The sequence below is a fragment of the Pavona decussata genome, unplaced genomic scaffold, assembly GCF_977016875.1.
Source record: "Pavona decussata unplaced genomic scaffold, jaPavDecu1.1 SCAFFOLD_383, whole genome shotgun sequence".
Lineage (NCBI taxonomy): Eukaryota > Metazoa > Cnidaria > Anthozoa > Scleractinia > Agariciidae > Pavona > Pavona decussata.
The window spans coordinates 924841-943309 of NW_028145756.1; the positions used below are offsets into that span (position 1 = coordinate 924841).

Sequence of the window (18469 nt, forward strand, 5' to 3'; positions counted from 1 at the left end):
TCTTTTACTTCGTCAGTAGTATCTAAAGCCGATAAAACTGTGAGAAATATGTGTCATTATGGAGAGCAAACTAGCCCTAAAATTGCAAGTGTAGTACAAGATAAATACATTCGCAAAGTTTTTATATTGCTGGAGTTGCTACTACCATATGTAATGATGGTACTTACGCTTTGGTCTTTGGAGTAATTTCATCAAATATACCATCTGGTAATGAGGTTAGTGGATTATCAAAAAGAGTTCTGTGAGAAGGAAAATCAACGAACCATTGTCACTTCGCCCCGCAATAACAAGAGAACAATGATTGCGCTTTTCACAGGCACCAGTCATAATTACGCATGGACTCCAGAAACTGTGAGAAGAGTGGTACGAGTAAGGGATTGTGAGATCGTTTGGATACGCGGATGGATATCACGCTGACAAATAAGTGTATTTTTCGGCATTTTCTTGCGGTATCATACTTCTTGTATTTTCTTTACAGCTGACTACTAAAAAATGGACTTATTCATGCATCGACGCAATATCCATCATCTGCCCAAACGATCCCATAGTACCACACTTGTACCAGTCTTCCCATACTTCCTTTAGTGGCGAATTATATGAGCTTACATGGAGAGCCAAGGTACTGTCAAAAGGAGAAACCGACAAAGTAGATCAAAATTGACCAATCACAGTGCACGAATGTGACTTTTTGAAAGCCTTTGAATTGCTTTTTTTTGTTTTCTGATAGGATCTACGGAAATGAAAATCGAGACCAAGTTTTTTTTTATTCATAAACGTCAGCGTTTGAGCGGTAATAAAAATTATCGTGAGAAACATTAATCAAAACAAATCAAAGTATCTGAACCAAAACTGTCTTCAATAATCCTATTTATTATCAGAAGATTATTCCCTATTTTAGGAGAGAATTAACGATAAAATGTAGTCGTTTCCAGTACTGGAAGTACCGTCAAAAGCACAATATTTTGAGATTGTTATTGTCCTCCATTTGACTTAATTCTCGGCTAAAATGATGATAAAACCATGTTTTATTATTGTGAGTCAATCAGCCTTGAGACGCCTTGATTGAACTTTCAAGTTCGAATAGTCGACGTCCGTCGTCATAAAAGTGTCTGGGCATTCTGCCCGATGTTAAGGCCTCGACACCTAACCTCCCTGTCACACTTTTAAACTCCCAAATTAGGAGGCATCTTAAAGTTCTAACTAGATGTAAGTCTGGGAGGAGATTATATTGTGCATAGGAAATCCTTTATACTTACAGTGAATTAAGATCACGGAGTCCGTTAAAGGCTCTTTCCCCAATACGCTTGACTGCGTTGCTATGAAGAAACCTTAGACAGTAACATATACTATTATTAATTTACTAAGAAACCTGTACCAAACTCTGAAAGCCACATTAACCTTCCATAGAATTGTTCATTGCATACCGGGTGTACTATATTTAACCGTTAATGTGGTGTTTGTTACCGTTTCTAAAAGGTCTAATAACCCATTTTACAGTTGTGTACTTGGTGACCTGGCTTTTGAGAAGAAGCAAGACAGGGGTTGACTTTCGTCTTTATTTTCCCAGCCAAAAAGCAAATTTAAGTAAATTGCGAGATGATCTTTACTTGAATGTTTCAAGGTTTTGTATGTTCACTACGGTGACATTGCGAGGTGAGTTATCAACGAATCTTAAAACTATAGTTCTCCTTTATGTATTTTACTCACAAAGATCGCAGACTCGGTACTTCAGCAAAAGCATCTTTGGGAATAACCGCCAGACTATTCTTAATCATCATTCTATTAAAAAGAAAATGGGACTTGAAACTAGATATGTACAACATTGCTAATGTGTATAGGAACTTATTATACAACCATACGTGATTTACTGTATAGCGATGTTTACTGTTACAAACATTTTTTTTTTGTTATTCACTATGTCAAACATTAAAACGAACGAACTCCTTGTTTCAACAGCCAATACGCCTCTTCTTGGCACCTCACTATCATAGGGTGACATAACGCGAAACTTCGCCATAAGCAAACGAGTTCACTCAAAAAGTCATTTAAGAGAATATTCACTCTATAAGAGCGTATTGCACTGTACGTTGACCTAATTGGAATGGTTTTCATAATAGCATAATTGAATAACAAACTCTTTTTCGTTGCTTTTGTAGATAATACTCGTGGAAATTTCATTTCACACATTGCCGTATTTTTCCTCGTCTAACAATAATATTCATGATGGGGCAATGACAAGAGTAATATCATAAGCCTTAAATAATGCTGTCGATAATGATAATGACAGCGATAATAATCATGATATAATGATCGTGATATGATAAGCGGTAATAATAATACTCACGCTGTGGTAATGAAATAAACTTACAATGTGATCAGATTTTTAAGCCCGGCAAAAGAGCGACGGCTGATATGGCTGATGTTGTTGAAGTTTAGATTCCTTTAAAAGAGTAAAAAACCGCAGAAAATGGAAAGTAAAACAGAAGTTCAGCACGAATTGAAGATGATAACAAATGGCCTTTGTGGAGGGAGAAAGAATATTAGGGAGATCACTAGGCTTTACAGTGCAGTTACTTTATTTATGATAGACGGGGCCAGTAGGCTGTTTTCATGTTCCTTGCGTTAACAGTGCTAATGTTCAAAAAGTTGTCTCGACTAAGGTAGCTCTTCTACCACAGACAACTTTACTTCATATAAATTGTTTTTAGTAACAGTAGCTCAGTGCCATAAGACGCTTCTGTCATGGTTCAATATAAACTCGAAATTCTGAATGGGACTAAAAGTAATCTGTGATTTCACTTACAAAAGGGCTAAAGTCTTGTATCCAAGGAACATGTCTTCTGGTATGACTTCTATTTTGTTGAAGGATAAATCACTGCGATAGAATGATAAACTAAACTTAGGGCCGTTTTTTGTTCTTTCTTTCTTTCTTTCTTTCTTTCTTTCTTTCTTTCTTTCTTTCTTTCTTTCTTTCTTTCTTTCTTTCTTTCTTTCTTTCTTTCTTTTCTATCTTTTAGGGGGTGGGGGACATCTCCTTATATTCTAAAATCAGAAAAATATAAACATATTTGCCTTCTAAAATCATTAATAAGAATTCGAGTCTTAAATCTGGCCATTTTTTATATTTTTTTCCGTTCGGGGCAACAGATACAAAATAGATTTTTCAGTGTATTTCTTTGTCAGAATACACAGAATATGTCCAAAAAAACCGCGCCCTTAATTAACAGTCTGAATTAAATAAAATAATATGAAGCTAAACAAATCCCGTATGTCAAATTCGTCAAGAAGGTTATAAGACTACTCTGATTGTCGAAAGGGCGCTTCGTTTTTTGGGTATGTAATTCCAAATGGACCTTGTGACAGTGAACGATACCATCTTGGATGGGCAGGAAAGAAATCGGAGGCGTGGTTACCAATTCCCATACATTTTCCCGTTGACACTTGTTTCCATATCTCAAACTGACCTTGGGCACTTTATGAGGTTTACACAGGGTCGTAGTCCTTATGGTCAGGAATGATTTTCACGAGAATAGAAGGCATTTATCAGGCTGAGAACTAAGTAAATATATAGAAATCCATCTAGGCAAGGGACATCATTTTGGGGTTTGCAACCGACCTACAGTACGTTCCGGTATAAAAGGGGCCTGACCTGGCCATTCTTACCTTCAGTTGACAGTCAGCCATCAAAGCGTAAACAACTGACAACCTGTATGAGTCTTTTTCTAAGGCCCTTACCAATAAAATTGGCTTACTTTTAAAACTTTATATCTCATGTTGATGTGGTGATGTATGTTATAAAATTTTAAGGCATATTTTTTCAGAGGATGCTTGAGTCCACAACTTGCCTCGACTGAACGGCGGCTAAATTTGCATATCGTGCCCTCAATGCAAAGGTGTGAGATGAAGGAAGGACTTGCCATTTTATAGAGGAACTTCTTGTTTAAGCACTGATTCGGAAATAATCAGTAATCTATATTAAAAATTACCATCCTCGGAAGTTAGTCCTTGTTGGTGTAGTGATTACGAATTGAAGAAATTAAACAAACAACTCAGGTTCGAAGCTTACATTGATATATTTTCCTTCTTTTTCTCTTACGGTTGAAAAAAGTTTTACTTAATGTAATTTTAAATGAATGCCCAAGGTCAGTTTGAGAGATGGAAGCGACTGTTAACTACGTTATGTTTCGTCTGCATTTCTGAGAAACCGCGACCTTGGGCCAAAACAAACTTTCTTGCTCCTAAAAGGTGACTGTTTTTTTTTTCTTTTTTTTTCCTGAGCCTGGTAGCGTTTCTGCTTGTAGAAGGAAAACGTGTTGAGTTTTCCAATAAAATACGGCCACGCACAAATTGAAATTTTTTTTTTATATTGCACATGTTACATGGAAAAGAGTTTACAATTTATGATACTGTGCAACAAATTTTTCTAATAAAAAATTGGGCAAATTAGGTGATGATAGATTTATTCAGTTGCTCTTTCAGTTGTTCCATGAATTTATCCGTTTGTTTTTGCAAGTGGAAATTGAATTTGTATAGTTTAAACGGATAAAACCACAAATGAACAGATTTTTCTCTCTTTCGACAGATTTTTCTCCCTTTCGATTTGTCAGATTTTTGTGGAAGAAGCTTTTCCTTACAAAACAATTACAAGGAAATGTATGTGAACTGATAATCTCGCCTGTTAATCTGGCCCCAGAAGAATAATTCGATTGAGAAGTTGAATTCCAGCAAAACATTCGAATTGATGACAATGCGACTACTATTACCGGGCCAAATTAGATCACATTATTATAAGAACAGTGAATAATTCCAAAATTTTGGGATTTGAAATGTTGTTTACCGTCTACTCGTAATTGGTTCAATCGGCTGTGATTGAAATTCATTGTTCTTGTCCTGCAATCTGATTGGCCAGTTCCGTTTAAGCGTCCCCGGTAAACGTAATCGCACTGTAAGACCGTAGCACAAACTTGCGCGCATAGTCATGGGCTAGTTTAGTCCAACTTACATTAATTCCAGTACAGAAATATTCCGAAATACATCCTTTGGCAGATAGGTAATCTGATTATTAGCCAATGACCTGAAAAATTGAATTATCAGTTACAAAATTCAAACCTTCGTACAATTTCATTGTCATGCAAGAGGGCATTACCATTAATAGCTGATTATTCTAATAGCTAATTATCTTCATTTCAAAACAGAGACAAAGAGCTCCAAACCTAATTTTTTAGTTTACTTTTTATTATTATTTTAAGGGGAAAGTGATGGGGCCGCCTAACGACTTCTTGAGTTCATAAAGTGCATTTAAAACAAACCTCTACCTCCAGGGTATAAATTCTGCTTTGACGGGACACCAACCAACCAATTTTACAATTACGTTATGGAGATAAATACTGCATGCATAAACAAATTTTGGCATCGTTATTCTGCTTATTTTTAACCTGCGTTTCCTTTCCAAGCAAGCACTTTACCTTTCCATTATTCTAAACGCAGCCAATAGCCTTGCTTAAACAAAAGGAGTAACTGAAACACACAATACAAAAAAAATCGACGCAATGTGATGACAAAACACAGCTGTGGTTTAAGCAGGCACAGACAAAAAGACATAAATTGCAAGATAAAGCTCATTACATGGTCCATACTGTAATTCGCACCCTATTATACACATAAGTAGAGAAAGAAGGTTGAAGGAAAGATCACCCATTTCAATGAGCCAGACCTAGCTAAAAATTCTTTAAAGAAGGTCAAAGATGGTGGAAAAGGGGCTCTATTCAGTAAGTAATAAAACTTGCACATCGCGATAAGGCTACTATAAATACCCAAGAGGCTTCACTTTTCGGAAGACCGAGACTTTAAGCGGGTAGTACTGGGTAGAATTCGTAATGTCGTTCCGAACCATTTATAACCGTAAACAATCTTGTCACATTGTTTCTACACGTGAAATCGAGAGTCCCTAGTAATAAGAACCACTAGCAGAATTTTGGGGGATGTTTGGCAAAATTTCTGAGATCAGTGGAAGGCATTGCCTTTTCATACTCTCCCCTCCTGAGCCTCCCGAGCCCTCGGAAATGAAACAGGCTGGTACACAGGGTGATGAATAACCATTATTGATTTACAGCCTGTGAACGTATATATAGATTTCTTTTCTTACAAGTTAGGATAGTTTGTTACAATCTTAAGAAACGACAAGACATCGTTATCAAACCGGCCGACAAAGGCTCTGGGACGGTAGTGATGGACAAAACCTGGTACATAGACGAATGTAATCGACAGCTTAACGACATTAAATTCTACAGAAAACAAGACGGAGACATAACTAACCAAATTCAACAACGAGTTACTATTTACGCACAACGCATGCTCAAAGACGGCTACACTGAAGAAAAGACGAAACAATACCTTGTACAAACTGACGTTAAACCTGGACGCTTTTACATTTTACCTAAAATTCACAAAATTGGAAACCTAGGACGCCCCATAGTTTCATCTAACAGCCACCCTACTGAACGCATCTCACAATTCGTTGACTACCACATTAACCCTCTCTTCTCTTCCTTGGATTCGCACATTAAAGACACTACTGACTTCCTTAACAAACTCTCTAACCTTGGAACTCTACCTAGTAACGCCATGCTTGTCACTCTCGACGTTTCATCATTGCACACCAACATTCCACACAACGAAGGAATTGATGCTTGCCGTCATTTTCTTGAAACTCGTACGGACAAACACATTCCTACTGAGACACTTTGTGACCTTTTACGCATAATACTGACCATGAATAACTTCACATTTAATCAGCAACACTATCTTCAGGTCCATGGTACTGCCATGGGTACTAAGATGGCTCCTTCATTTGCTAACCTTTTTCTCGGCATTTTCGAAATTAACGCTCTCTCTAACGCTCCTTTCCATGTCCATACCTGGTGGAGGTTCCTTGATGATATTTTTATGATTTGGACTGAAGGTCTAGATCATCTTAAAATATTCATCGATTACCTCAATAATACTCATCCCACTATTAAGTTCACTAGCAGTCACTCATTAACTAACGTTCCTTTTCTCGACGTAATGGTATCTCTACATAACGGCACTATACAAACTGACCTATACACTAAACCTACAGATAAACACCAACATCTTCTTAGTTCATCATGCCATCCTCAACATACTAAAACATCTATTCCATTTAGCTTAGCTCTTCGCATCCGCTGTATCTGTTCTACTAACGCTACATTTCAAATCCGCATTAATGAATTAAAAGCTTATCTCCTCGCAAGAGGATATCATAACACCTTCCTGGACTCACAATTCCTACTAGCTGCTAATATTTCTCGCACTGACGCTCTGCAAACTAACCGTAACGACTCTATTAACCGCATACCTTTTGTCGTTACATATAACCCAGCACTTCCTCACCTCTCTAATATATTACGCAAACATTTTAACATATTACTTTCCTTCGACCGTTGCAGGGACGTTTTTAAACACCCACCTATTGTCGCTTACAGACACACTTCCAACCTTCGCGACATTTTAGTTAAAGCACAGCTACCGACTGTCACCGCTCCTAACAGCACTAATTCACCACCAGGATCTTTCCGCTGTGGACAAAATTGCGCCACTTGTCCTTACATTACTAACGGTCTTAAACATTACACATTTTCTTCCACAGGCGAAACCCGTAACATCACTTCACACATAACCTGTAACACCAAAAATTTAATCTACATGGTACAATGTACCGCTGCCATTTACAATACATAGGTGAAACTAAGCGACGTCTCATAGACAGATTACATCCAAACCAACCACTGTTTCTGAACATTTTCTTTCTCAACCTAACCACTGCCACACTGACATGCAACTAATACCACTTGAAGTTATCCACTCCTCACGTGATTCAATCAGAAAAGCCAGAGAGTCTTTTCTTATAGATTTAGCGGGGACCTTGGAACCCCACGGTTTGAATAGACGTGATGAATTGTAATTTTTTATTTTATTTTACTTATTTCCTCATCCTTTGGTACCACCTTGTAAACGTCATTTCCGCCGCTCCCATGTATTGCAACATCCTCCATAATATAATATTGTAATTTCATTTATATAATTTAGTAACATCTAAACCTGAAGAAGGCTGGTTTGGCCAGCCGAAATATTGTTTTAAAATATATTACGTTGTGTCAGCTTTGCAGTAGTCTTTGGACTTCTCATCGTCTTTGTTACAACAATGGCTGCACTTACAGTGTTACAAAACGTCGACTTTTTGAGTTTCCGAGACGTGATAAATCCGTAATACGATTATTTTGCAGACGACTGAAAGGAAAAAAGGAAAATGGATGAATGAATGAATGAATGAATGAATGAATGAATGAATGAATGAATGAATGAATGAATACTAATACCATTTGAAGTTATCTACTCCTCACGTGTTTCAATCAGAAAAGTCTATTCTTATAGATTAAGCGGGAACCTTGGAACCCCACGGTTTGCATTTTGAATAGACGTGATGAATTGTAATTTTTTTTTTTTTTTTATTTCATTTTACTTATTTTCTTATCTTTTGGTACCACCTTAAAAAGGTCATTTCCGCCGCTCCTATGTATTGCAACATCCTCCATAATATAAAATTGAGATTTTTGTTTATATAATTTAGTAACATCTAAACCTGAAGAAAGCTGGTTTGGCCAACCGAAATATTGTTTTAAAATATATTTTATTATTATAATTATTATTATTATTATTATTATTATTATTATTATTATTATTATTATTATTATTATTATTATTATTATTATTCCCCTTTTCTTCAAAAAAAAAAATGTGCTTAAAAATAGTCGCTTTTTTTATCGAAAAGAATTGTAAATAAGTTTTAATAGCTACTTTTAACCTGTAAATAACATTTTACTTGGAATATTTTAATAAAGAGATTATTATTATTATTATTATTATTATTATTATTACTATTACTATTACTATTGCCATTATTATTATTATTATTATTATTATTATTATTATTATTATTATTATTATTATTATTATTTCATAAAAATTTTAATCTATGAATGGTGGAATGCAAATTCGTCATATGAATGACTGCCGCTTAAACGCTAACCAAACATGTAACCGCTAATTTTAGAAAGTCGATGATGGCGTGAGCTTGTAAATTAGTATTTGGGATCTCTTAATACTTTCATTTCATCAAAATTTTAGTCCACACATGGTGGAATGTGAATTGGTCATATGTTATTATTTTAAAATAGGTGAAACTTTGTAAATAGGTTTTCAAAGGAGATTTTAATAAAGTTATTATTATTATAGCAGTTAAAACGTCGGTATGCTATATACAGTTAAGAAGGAACAGGAGGCGCTAACACAGAGTAACCCGTGGGCTATAAAGTGAACAAAAACTAATTACAAAGAAGAGATCAAGTAAAACTTAAAAGATGTCTTTCTCAAGTAAAAAGGCCCAACTGGGGCTGAGCCTTCGCAAGTGCTCACGTTGCGACTTAAACGTGCGAGCAATGTTTAGAGTTCGTGAGAGGCACGCCTTTTGCATCTTCCTAAGCACATCTTTAGCTCTTATCATATTATTGTTATTATTATTATTATTATTATTATTATTATTATTATTATTATTATTATTATTATTACTATTATTATTATTATTATTATTATTAATAATAATTATTAATATTAGTGTTTTAGGATCTTTTTCACAACTTTTTTATTTCATCAAAATTTTAGTCTTACTATTGTTAAAAAATTGTGCTTGAAAATAGCTCTGTTGTGCTTGGAAATAGTCGCTTTTTTAATCAAAATGAATTTTAAATATTGAATTGTAAATAGGTTTTAATAGCCCTTTTTTCTACTTTTTTTAAAACTTGTAAATATCAATTTTGCTTGGAATATTATAATAAAGAAAGATTTTATTTTTTATTATTATTATTATTATTATTTATTTTTTTTATTTTATTTTTTTTTTTCACAAGAATTCATTTTTGTTTGCATGAATTATTTACATAACGTGCGGACATGGGTCTGGGCTAGTTATGTTACACTCAATCATTTTCATTATATTCAGACAGTTTATACGTATACATAGAACTTCTTAACTATATTTGCGTTCTGGCAGATAATACATTTCTGACAGTGTTCAAAAAGGAAAGACAACTTTTAGTCAGTGTTCATAATTGAGGTTAGTCCTTTCCTTGATCCTCATGGTAGCCTCCGAGACTGGTCGAAAACAAAATTGATTTGTTTAACGCTTGTGTTCTTATAAAGTTGTTTGATGCCTGCACGTAGTTCGGTGTATTTTTCCTGTTTCTACGCTGTTTTGTCCGCAATTGTGCCAACTTGGCAGACAGTGCCTTCAAGGAGTGTCCAATAATTAGTCTGTTTCTTGTATACTGCCATGTCTATTTTATTTTCTCTATTTTCTGATGCCTTTTGAAGTTGGAAAGGTACATCCCAAATAATTTTTGCGTTTGCATTCTCCATTACTGCAGAGGGTGGCTTTTGTTGGTACCATAGTTTTTCATTGTCCTTCTCCTGAACGTTGTACTTTTCTAATAGGCGGTGATAGATAGGTCTTAAGAGCTACTGACTGTAAATATCAAAAATCCCACGACAAAGAGGAAATTTCAGATTTCATTTTATTTCACCTAAATGTTCCCTTCGGTGAACTATTTTCAAAAATCACAATCAAAAGTTCCATCGCTCTTTCGTTTTTCTGAAAATTAAAAAAGTTGAATTTACGGATTCACGCCCGATTCAGCCCCCCGCAAAAACGGGAAAATCGTGCATCTTTAGCAGCCTCGCACACAGCAACGATAACTACTCCCGTTTTTCTATCTCGGATGCAAGTAAATCTTTCTATTATCTCTCGTTTAGTATAAAAAGGAAGTCGCGAGTCTTATTTTTGATGTGCTAATTCACTAGTTAAAAGCAGAGACCTTTGAGGGTTAGGCTTCGAATTGAAATTAGGGCCGATTTCAGAGGCCTATATCTGTCCCGGCATACGTTTTCTGGAGCAAAACTATAGATGAAGTCTAACCTTAATCCTTCCTTTTCACGCTCTCGAAGTGCCTTGTTTGGCCTGCTAAAAGCGAGGTATCCAGAATAAAAAGTGTGCAGGGTATTTTGACTAGTTCGATGGCTCGCTGTCACGATTACCGTCACGCAAATCACTTATCTAAAACCATCCACTCATCTAATTTTTCTAATTCTCAATGACAAATCTCGAAGGCAGGTATTTAAGGTGTTTTGAATTTTCCATACATTTCTCTGTATTTTTTCCCGCGAACTATTTTTAGTAGCAGTTCACGGCTGGTTCGCTATACAGACAAATCTATGGAAAGTTCAAAAGTCGACTGGACGCTTTCTGGGACAGCTACATCCTCCAATTTGTTTTTCTTAAAATCGTTTTCCTAGTGCCAATAGTTTCCAATTCATGAATTTTTCAGAAGCGCTGTTTTTTGAAAATTATTTGACATCGGGTTTCCATACAAACACGGTTATTTCAGACGTGTTTGCCTACTCGTCAAAATGGCGTCGAAAACCGTGATAAGGCCTATTAATTTTATATCCGAAAATACAAAAAGAGCTTTGTACTCTACGTGCTGTAATTAGTATTTGTTTTATCTGCTTAATGACAGAGGGCTTACCTCACTTTCTTAACTGTTTGACTGTAAAGTTATGTTATAAAGCGACAAGATTATTTGCATTTCTACTAAAGAATATACTATCCATAATCGAATCCTGAAGGAACTAATTATAGAACAGTAATACTCTGACTGATTGTCTCACCACTAAACAGGAACGTATTCGTTTCCTTTGGTCGATTTTATGACTCTTGAACCCCATTTAACACTGCTGAAAATCCGTTAGTTATGCTGATCTGTAGGTTAAATCAGCACATGGCACGGTCGTTTTCATCTGATGCCAATCTCGTACCCAGAGTCTTCAGGCTTTTTGGTCGGCGGGGCAACGCCGGGAAGGGCGTTGCCCCGCTGACCAAAAAGCCTGAAGGCTCTGGGTACGAGATTGATCTGATGCCGTTTGTGATTAGCGTGACACAAAGATCACTTCCGGTAGCGCGGGGGGTACAACCAAACTGAGCTAAGTTTCCTTCCACCAGTGAACTAAATCCTAACTGAAAAATCAGTTTTTTAGTTAAAATTTCCCGTATCTGTTATTTTATCTTTCATTTTGATCTTTTCTCTCTTTTTTGTCCCTTTAATTACGCCCCCATTAACTGAAGTGAAGTAAAGTAAAGTGGTGCTGGTGAGGGGGGGTGGTGGGATGGGGTTGGCTGGGGTATGGTGGGGCACTGGTTTTTTTTGCAATTTCTTGTCGAAAATTGGCGGGTTTCATTTTTTTGTTGGCTTTTGTTTGTTCTTTTGTTATGGGAGAATTTAGGGCAAAAAACTGAGTAACAATTCGATTGTAAGGGGATGGGGGTTATAGTTGTCTTAAGTTTGCTAGCATATTTGGCAATTGATCTTAAATGAAAAAATGTATCTCGTTTTAGCAAGTCATGAACAGCTTAGGAGCCAAGGAACAGCGAAATATAATATATTTTTGTTTAGTTGAGTACTTAGCAATTTCTTAAAGTTTATAGGAGCTTTTTAAGGTTTTAAAGAAAAAATCGAAAAATCATACAAGATTATGGAGCAACTTTTGAACAACCTTCTTAGTAATTTCGAGTCGTTGTGCCCATGTGCTCAAGGTGGGCGGACGTGTCTTCGATCGCTCCCCGGTCAGTTTGAACTTAAGTAGTTCTTAAATATGCCTAAAGTCGCTGTAGCATCATTGAAAAGGGAAAATGACAGCCTTAAAGAAGAAATCGCTACCCTTAGACATGGATTTGATAATCTGCAAATATCTCTCACTCGAAACGATGCGGAGAAATCTAGCAATGGCGGTGAGCCAAGCTTCTCCATCACGAATGAGGAAGCATTGAGCGCTCTCCAACTCTATGGAAAATTTTACGACGACCTCCGCTCGGAAGCTGATAAGAGTCTTCAGCAATTGTGGTCACATTTAAAAGCTCTAACCTCCCAAATGGATGAAGTCGGAAATGCAATCGACGAAATTCAGCGTTGCAGTTACCAATACAATGTCAAGATAGTTGGTCTCCCCGAAATCGACTCGCGAGAATCGGCATCCGCCACTACATCTTTATGCATACGCCTTCTGAAAGCTTCAGGAGTGGATATAAACAAACAAGATGTCGACATTGCGCACCGCGCCCCAACTAGACAAGCTACTACTGGTCCGAGACCGGTTATTTGCAAATTCACTCGAAGAATCGTCAAAGAAGAACTTATCAATCAAAGGAAGGAAGCTTGCAAGGTTTCTGCAACATCGATTGGTCTATCAGCCGAATGCTCTCTGGAAGACAAGCTACTACTGGTCCGAGACCGGTTATTTGCAAATTCACTCGAAGAATCGTCAAAGAAGAACTTATCAATCAAAGGAAGGAAGTTTGCAAGGTTTCTGCAACATCGATTGGTCTATCAGCCGAATGCTCTCTGGAAGATGTCAAGATTTTCGATCACCTCACTCCGCAGACCCAGAAACTTCTCGCCGATGCCAAGAAATTTCAAGTTCGAAATGGTTACAGGTTCTGCTGGTCAAAAAACTTTGTTGTATATTTGCGGAAATCTGAGGACTCCCGTCCCATCCGGCTCAAATGCCATGAAGACCTTGATCAATTTGCACGCCAAGAGAACTTGCCTTTGAGCTAAGTAGTGTACTTGTAAAATAATTCTCGTAATATTATTACCTATTCTCATCCCTGACCTTAGAAACTAATATTGATGAGTGAGGAGAAATCTCTCCAATCTATCCTTCCTTTTAATCATTTAGACGCAAATTCTTTCAACATAGCACTTTATGAAATGTCTCATGGCACTCTAAATTATGACAGTGATCGCATTGAATCACTCTTATATAATCCTATAGAACAGCCCGGATTATTTGACCCACTCTCAAATTATCTTAACCCTGACTCAAACTTTCTTACCTGCCTACCGACTAGCAGATATATGGCTGAGGAAGATATTAATGAACAGGTTAGTTCCTTTAATGAGAAATCGATGTTTTCTATTTTGCATTTAAATGCTCGCAGCTTGCCGAAAAATCTCGATCAACTAAATCTTATGCTTAAAAATATCCAAAGGCCATTCTCTGTTCTTGGCGTGTCAGAAACGTGGGTAACCGATTCCACTTCAGAGCTTGTAAGTATCACAGGATACAATTTTGTCTCCAACCATCGTAAATCAAAAACAGGGGGCGGAGTTGGTATTTATTTACAAAACGATATTGAGTACAAAATTATCAAAGAATGTAAATTTTCTGACCCAGAAGTAATTGAGTCAATCTTTGTCGAAATTATTGTTCCCCAAGGGAAAAACATTATCGTTGGTTGCGTATACAGACTACCAAATCAAAACACTTCCCTGTTTCTAGAGAAATTTAATGACATTCTCGCAATTATCACTAAAGACAATAAACATTGTTATGTGATGGGAGATTTTAATTTAGACCTTCTTCAGTACAACCATCACGTTCCAACGCAGGAATTTAATGACAGCTTATTCTGCCACGCATTTTTCCGCCTTATTTCAAATCCAACTCGCCTCACTTCTTACTCTGCAACACTAATTGACAATATATTTACTAACAATCCCTCGCAAAATGTCTTCAAATGCATCATCGGATCCTGAATGATTTATCTGATCACTTACCGGTTTTTACCTATTTTGTTAACGAAGCTCTGACACGTAGAAGAGAAAAGAAAATTCTTTCTCGCACAATCAATAATAGTAATTTGGGAAAATTCAACGAAAACCTTTCAAACACAAACTGGTCTTCATTTATTAAAGAGGGCGACCCCAATGAAGCCTATAATGATTTTAAAAGCGAATTCTCCAGAATTTATGAAGTCTGTTTTCCTTTAAAAGTCATCAAAGGCAAGCAAAAGAACAAGTTCTACTCTCCATGGCTCACCCGTGGTCTTTTAAAGTCCATTAACAAGAAGAACAGACTGTACAAAAACCTTGTTCGATCACCCACTACTTCTTGTGAACTTAGTATAAAGCCTACAAAAACAAATTGAACCACTTAATACGTATTGCTAAGCGTACATATTACGACTCCAAACTAGAAGATGCTAAGAATGACCTTAGAACAACATGGAAACTACTAAACGAAGCTATAAACAAACGTAAGAACAATCCGTCTCTGCCCTCGTCATTTAAATCTGATGGCAAAACAATCACGGATCCCATGGACATCGCTGACAGATTCTGTAAATACGTTACCAACATTGGTCCCAATCTAGCGAGTGCTATACCCACTGTGAATTCGGCCACTTTTCGTTCATTTCTTGGTAGCAGAGACTATCCCCCTATCATTCTAAAACCCACCGATACTTGTGAATTGGAAAACATTTGTAGCTTGCTTTCGCCGAGAAAGGCTCCCGGTTATGATTCCTCGCGAAGCGAGGGCCGAAGGCCCGAGCGTAGCGAGGTTAATAAATTTGTCGGGCCGAAGGCCCGCCGAAGGCCGCGCTCGGGAGCTAAGCCGTGAAAATTCGAGCCGAACATATATTTATATATATGTATGTATGTATGTTTATATATTTCCGTGAAGGTGTCCGCATATTGCCTAGCAACGGTGAAAAACAAAGTATGAATGACGTCAGGTTGTCTGGCGTCGTCTGCAGCAAAATTTGCATACATCGGGAAAGTTTGCGTGTCGGATAAAATTTAATCAATATTCCCTGGATCCAGATCAATCTCTCCAGAATCTTTTCCCTTTCTTCCAGAAATCTTTTTTGTGAAAGATTGCATTGAAGAAATTACACGTTTTGTGGCCGCGGTAAAATAATTTTCCGTGGGAAATAAATTCATCGAACACGACAGCATTGTACGCCCGTTGTACATTTCATCTCGTCAGAAATAGATTTTTAACCGCAAACCGCAAACTAGCCTGTGGAACTACGAAAAGACCATGCTCATCAAAATAGTTGCTATGTTCAGAAACCTTTTAATCTCCTCATTCGATGCTACAATACGAGTAAAGAGGGCTTTCCACCCAGCCCCAGCTTCGCGAGGTTTTGCGAGTCACGTATTTCTAGTAATATTTCTATGCGCGTGATAAAGCACTCATTTCACCTGATTGGCAAACATTATAAATCTTTCTTTATTAAAAAGCGTCTTCCCAGAGAAACTAAAAATTGGTAAAGTAATTCCCATCTACAAAACAGAGGATCCGAGTCTTTTTGTAAATTATAGACCAATTTCTTTGCTGCCAAATTTCTCAAAATTCTTTGAAAAGGTCATGTACAACCGCTTAGTCGAATTTGCCGAAACAAACGAAATATTCTATCTCCGTCAATTTGGTTTTCGTAAAAGTCACTCGACATCACACGCGCTAAATCATTTGCTTAATAAGATCTCGTCTGCAATTGACCAACATCAAACTAACGTAGGTATCTTTCTGGATCTTTCTAAAGCGTTTGATACCATCGATCATGAAATCCTACTCACTAAGCTGGAACACTATGGTATCCGTGATACGGCCCTACAGTGGATAAAAAGCTACTTTTCTTATCGCTATCAATTTGTTCAATTCAATCAATCTTGTTCTCCGATGCAGGCCATAAAATGTGGTGTACCGCAAGGTTCCATTCTTGGCCCTTTATTTTTCATACTCTACATAAACGATCTCCCAAATGCCTCAGAATTGGTAGAGCTCCTGCTCTTTGCTGACGATACTAGTATTTTTTATTCTCACTCCAACCCTAATACCCTAGAGTCTGTACTAAATAACGAACTAAAAAATATTGAAACTTGGCTACGATGTAACAAATTATCGGTTAATGTAAGGAAAACGACTTATCTCATTTTCAAACCTTGGCAGAAGAAATGTAACCACTACTTTTCCTTCTCCCTTGGTGGCCAGCTTTTAACACGAACCAACGCTACTCAATTTCTCGGGGTATATATTAAGTCCTTACTTCGAAAGATCATATCAGCTATCTATGTAAACAAATCTCTAAATCAATTGGAATGTTATTCTGGTCCCGCTTCTATCTATCCTCAAAAACTAAACTTACCTTGTACTACTCGCTAATTTCTCCTTATATTACCTATTCTACATGATCGTCTACATACATCACTAACTTAAATAGAATTTATTGTTTGCAAAAACGGGCTGTGCGAGCTATCACCAATTCAGACTATAGAGCACATTCTGCTCCTTTATTCTCCAAACTAAAAATTTTAGACATTTATGAAATCAATACGTTTCTAATAGCGAAATTTATGTACTGTTATCATAACAACCTTTTGCCTCCTTTGTTTTTCAACTTGTTTTTGACAAACAGTCAAATTCATGGCTATAGCACCAGAACTGCCAACAACTATCGCGTGCATCATTGCCGAACTAATCTGAAAAAATTCACAATTCTTTACCAAGGCCCAAAGATCTGGAATTCCCTTCCTGTTACAATCACTTCTCTGACAAGTTTTCTCAACTTTAAGTATAAACTGCTAGAGTTTTTAATAAAATAATCACACTGAATTGGCAAAGCCGCACACTTGTTGCACAAACTATATAAGCATATATTTTTTAGGTACGAGGTGGCCTCAACTATAAGCCTGGTGGTTTCTAGAGGTCACCTCGCCATACATTAACCACTCAATAAATTGTAAATATATTAGAAAGAAAGGCAAATAAACTTCAAACTTCAAACTGATCGATTCTTGTGATGGTCTCCAATTGTTGATTAAATGGAAACCTTAAAACTCGTCCTCAGTCTCTATTTGAACTGAGAAGGAGGCGGTCGGAACGGGGGGTAGGGGGTGTTGGTGGTGGGTATTTATGTATTGATGATTTTCAAGACCGCAAAAATCCGAAAGCGGTAGCTAAGGAAATGAGGCGTCTGGTGTTTCGAATGGGAAACGTTAAACTTCTCTTTAAAACTTCGGGATTTCTCACCGTGCAGCAAACCAGTTCCTTCTTTTCGTGTCCTGCTTGCGACAAAACCCGCGAGGGTATAAATATCATCCTGTGGATGACGACATCCACAAATCTCAAGAAGAACCAAATAGAGCGTTACGTGACAAGACACAGAACGGCTGCGAGAGAGATTACAAATACCACGGTCCGACAAGAATTCCTTTCACGGCACTTGCTTGAACAACCATAGAAAATGACCAGGGTAGTAACTGCGCCACGGTGAAAAACGGCATAGGCCTGGAACTGACTTGGAAATCTTCAGTTACGTATCAGAGAACTTCGAACTGGAGACTTCAATATGAAACTCGGAAAGAAACCCAAAATACCCCCATAAATAAGGGTCAATAAGAAGAAACACCCGCTTATATTCCCTCTCCACCATACTTCCCGTTACTTCCGTTCACTGAGCCCGTAAGGGAAAAAAACGAAAAGAGAACAGAAG

The 18469-nt window shown here is 37.0% G+C and overlaps 2 protein-coding genes across 6 annotated transcripts in view; one reads left to right on the plus strand and one right to left on the minus strand.

Annotated features, from left to right (window-relative positions):
- LOC146451866 (uncharacterized) overlaps window positions 1-18469 on the minus strand; it is a 44212-nt gene that overhangs the window by 8141 nt on the left and 17602 nt on the right. For all 5 annotated transcript variants that reach the window (XM_085098553.1, XM_085098552.1, XM_085098549.1 and 2 more), the window contains exons 12-18: window positions 8239-8310; window positions 5003-5074; window positions 2804-2875; window positions 2369-2440; window positions 1708-1779; window positions 1257-1328; window positions 168-239 (exon numbers count right to left, since the gene is read on the minus strand). In XM_085098553.1, the coding sequence (XP_084954679.1) occupies window positions 168-239; window positions 1257-1328; window positions 1708-1779; window positions 2369-2440; window positions 2804-2875; window positions 5003-5074; window positions 8239-8310 (504 nt within the window). The remainder of the gene's footprint in view (window positions 1-167; window positions 240-1256; window positions 1329-1707; window positions 1780-2368; window positions 2441-2803; window positions 2876-5002; window positions 5075-8238; window positions 8311-18469) is intronic.
- Window positions 5083-8232, plus strand: LOC146451867 (uncharacterized). The gene has a single exon (XM_085098557.1). It carries the CDS (start codon window positions 6229-6231, stop codon window positions 7759-7761), a length of 1533 nt encoding a protein of 510 aa, XP_084954683.1. The 5' UTR covers window positions 5083-6228; the 3' UTR covers window positions 7762-8232.

What these genes read in the sequence shown, in the direction of transcription:
- LOC146451867 (XM_085098557.1), top strand. Translation starts at nt 6,229, where the DNA reads ATGGACAAAACCTGGTACATAGACGAATGTAATCGACAGCTTAACGAC.